General features: G+C 39.8%; 1 protein-coding gene across 2 annotated transcripts; it reads right to left on the reverse strand.

Annotated features, from left to right (window-relative positions):
* Nucleotides 1-305: 305 nt before the first annotated feature.
* LOC17887578 (ethylene-responsive transcription factor RAP2-7) lies at nucleotides 306-3,084 on the reverse strand. Of its 2 annotated transcripts, XM_006296160.2 has the most exons (10): nucleotides 2,243-3,084; nucleotides 2,132-2,157; nucleotides 1,996-2,026; nucleotides 1,829-1,916; nucleotides 1,599-1,744; nucleotides 1,391-1,435; nucleotides 1,171-1,274; nucleotides 974-1,101; nucleotides 788-898; nucleotides 306-703 (listed from the first exon to the last, which is right to left on the reverse strand). In XM_006296160.2, the coding sequence occupies exons 1-10, from the start codon at nucleotides 2,770-2,772 to the stop codon at nucleotides 482-484; spliced, it is 1,431 nt and encodes a 476-aa protein (XP_006296222.1). In that variant the 5' UTR covers nucleotides 2,773-3,084; the 3' UTR covers nucleotides 306-481. The 2 variants fall into 2 exon arrangements, with proteins under 2 accessions (XP_006296222.1, XP_023640277.1); XM_023784509.1 differs by lacking the exon at nucleotides 1,391-1,435.

Raw genomic sequence — 3,084 nt, forward strand, 5'->3', positions numbered from 1 at the left:
TACTACTACTATACTATCTCTCTCTCTCTCTCTCTCTCTCTCTCTCTCTCTCTCTCTCTCTCTCTCTCCTTTACTCTTCTTTTCCAACAACAGTCTCTTCTTTTAAATTATTTGTCTATAAACCCCCCCAACTATATAAAACGACAAAACCCCCATCCTCATATTTTTTAATTTTTATTCACATTTTGGTACCACCAAGAAACAAAAACATATTTATATGATTAAGACTTCTCATGAAAGAAGAATCAAAATTACCACAAACACACACATTTCTCCCCAATTTAGTTGATAAAAAGAAAAAGAAAAAATAAAACATATTCTCATCTAAATTTGGGGAAAAAAGGATCATTGTATGTAAAAAAAAAAAAGGAATCTACCCAAAATGACAGTTTTTGAAAGGGGACTTTGGTAAGTAAAAACTATAGAGAGGCTTAAAAAAACTCTTCTCATATCATATGTCCCCTTGTTTTTTCTTATAAGTTTAAGGTTGTGGATAAAAGTAACCACGTGCCGCGTTGTCATTGGGAGGTTGTGGCCGGAAATGTGAGAATCCTGATGATGCTGCTGCAACTGAGAACAATGGTGGTGGTGGTGGTTGTGGTCCCGGAGGCTGTTGTCGCACGGTGCTTAATTGCCCCTGTCTCTGCCATCCCCAGTTACTCATCATCACCTCAGCTTCACTTCTCTTTTCTGTTGCTCTTCCCTGGTAAAAGATAAACCAAACATGTTAACAACAACCATTATCTCATTGTCTCTGTTTGTTGTTATATGTTTCTATCTTTTATACCTCGACGGGATTATTGTAACTCGGGCATGCTCCGTTCCAGTAAACGCGATGGTCTGAGGAACCATAAGGAATTGGTGTATTCACCGGCTTTCCCATGAATTCGTTATCCATCTGCAAAAGACACAATTAGAAACGTTTTGAAATACTGATTCATACATAGTAGAGATTTGATATTTTGAAGCTTACCCTCAAGCTAACTCCTCGCTGTGTTTCATAAGTATTAGAAGGGAAGTGAAAGAGCCTCCCGTTTTGCTTTGGTGCATTTCCGGGAGAAAGAGACATTCCCAAGTTGAGATCGAGTTTGTCGTGGCCACCTTCAGATATATTAAAAACAATCAGAACCGTTTTATAGATTGAGATGTAGTTTCATATGATTGCCTTACCTTCGTTATTGGTCTCAGAGTTAATCTCATTTTGGTATGAACTCATCTCGAAGTTTGTAACTGCTTCCCTACCATTGGTGTTGATTGCAGCCTTGTCATAAGCCCTGTTTTCAAGAATGTGTTCAGTAAAGAGAGAAAAACTCACATTGGATTCTGAAAACAAAAGAAGGACTACTAGAGGTTTTCTAGCAAAACAAGTAAAATTCATGATCATTAGGACCTTGCAGCTTCTACTTCGCTGTCGAACAGCCCAAGGTATATATACCTGCAATTCAAGCATCTTAATCACCATTGCTAAGCATTTCAGCTAACTCTTTGGGTTTATTACTGAGACACCATTCCTACTCTCATTTTCAGATTAAAACACTTTTAACCCCTTTTTTCTAATATTGAAGGTTTTTTTCATATCAAAGACAAAAGTTGCTCACTTTTTTCCAAGAAACTGCCCCATCCTAGCTTCCCATCTCCCACATTTATGTAATGTAACCCCTCGATACTTCGAACTCCCCCGCGAAAAACCCGTGCTCTGTCGACGCAGTATATGCACAAACTCTTCCTTACTCAAGTTTTGAACCTGTAGAATAAATAACAAAGCTTAAAACCTTGCTAAATCAAAACAACTGTATATACCACCAAAAACAAGACTTTACATCCAAACCTGTTTCATATCTTCCTCATAATCACCAAGAGTAAAGTTGATATCAGCATCAACACCTCTAAATTTGATAGCAGCTCGATCATAAGCTCTGCAATTTCAAACATTTATCAAAACTCCAAACCCGAAACCAATTCCAAACAAAGCTAATGAACAAACCCAAACAATACCTAGCTGCAGCATGAGCAGTATCAAAACCACCTACACGTTTGAATCAAGAAAACAAAGTTAAAAAAAAACCATGAAATCAAAATCTTGATTCTATCAAGAACCATTAAAAGAAGAAACTAAAACATCTCTAGTTACCTAAATAGACTTGTTTCCCACAATCCCTGAAAAGAGTTGAATCGATCTGATCAATCTCACTCATAGAAATTTTGAAACCAATGAAATTGAAAAAAAATCTATAAAACTTACCAAATATGTGATTCCCATCGACCAGTTCTTCTGTAAAACGTGACTCCTCTATACTGTGAACTTCTCGACCTTGGTCCTCTCCTACTCTTCTTCACCTGAGCCGGAACCGGCGCCGGAGTAGGAACCGGAATCTGAACCGGAGCCATTAATTTCGTTTCTCCGTCACCGTTACGGTCAAAAGAAAGATCTATCCAGCTTCTAGAGCTTGAGCCTTCGAAATCTCGTAGATGACCACAATCTCCACTCACCGGAAAAAACTCCTTAGTAACCCCGGCGGCGGAGGCGGAGGCGGAAGCGGGGCTTTCATCTCCGCCGCTGCTGCTTCCGACTTTCAAAATATCGAAACTGAGAGTGAAGGCGCGAGTAGAGCAAGAGTCTTCGTCTCCGTCGGCATTGATAACAGACGACGTCGATGTACCGGACTCTTCTAACCGATTCCCGGCGGAACCGTCTGATGTTTGCCGATCTAAGTATGAGTCACCGTACTGAGTCGACTCGGGTGAATCAGCGTCGAGATTAAGATCCAACATCTAAAAATTTCAACGGCGGAAGTCACAATCAAGCTTTTTAAAAAAAAAAACCGATGAAGAAAGGAATCAGTATCTCCGATCAATCACACGAAAACGAAGAGCTCGAGATGATCGGAGCTCGTTTGAGAAAGAAGAAGAAGGTTTTAGCGGTTAAGCGTCATTGGAAACTGAGGATTAAGTTTAGGAGATACGGTAAAGGAGAGAAGTTTCGTCGCCGGAAAATGTTACCGCCGGCGAGAGACAGTTTTAAGTTTCAATCGGAGAAGAAGATAGAAGAAGGAGACGTGTGAGGGAACATTTCAGACCCAATTT

Source organism: Capsella rubella, unplaced genomic scaffold (assembly GCF_000375325.1).
Source record: "Capsella rubella cultivar Monte Gargano unplaced genomic scaffold, Caprub1_0 scaffold_4, whole genome shotgun sequence".
NCBI classification, from domain to species: domain Eukaryota; kingdom Viridiplantae; phylum Streptophyta; class Magnoliopsida; order Brassicales; family Brassicaceae; genus Capsella; species Capsella rubella.

Bases quoted from the DNA above. Each gene is read 5' to 3' on its own strand.
- LOC17887578 (XM_006296160.2), bottom strand. From the start codon at position 2,772: ATGTTGGATCTTAATCTCGACGCTGATTCACCCGAGTCGACTCAGTAC. The intron at 1,917-1,995 runs GTATTGTTTGGG...TTGAAATTGCAG, and splicing joins ACTGCTCATGCTGCAGCTAG to AGCTTATGATCGAGCTGCTA. The intron at 704-787 runs GTATAAAAGATA...ATCTTTTACCAG, and splicing joins GTTACAATAATCCCGTCGAG to GGAAGAGCAACAGAAAAGAG.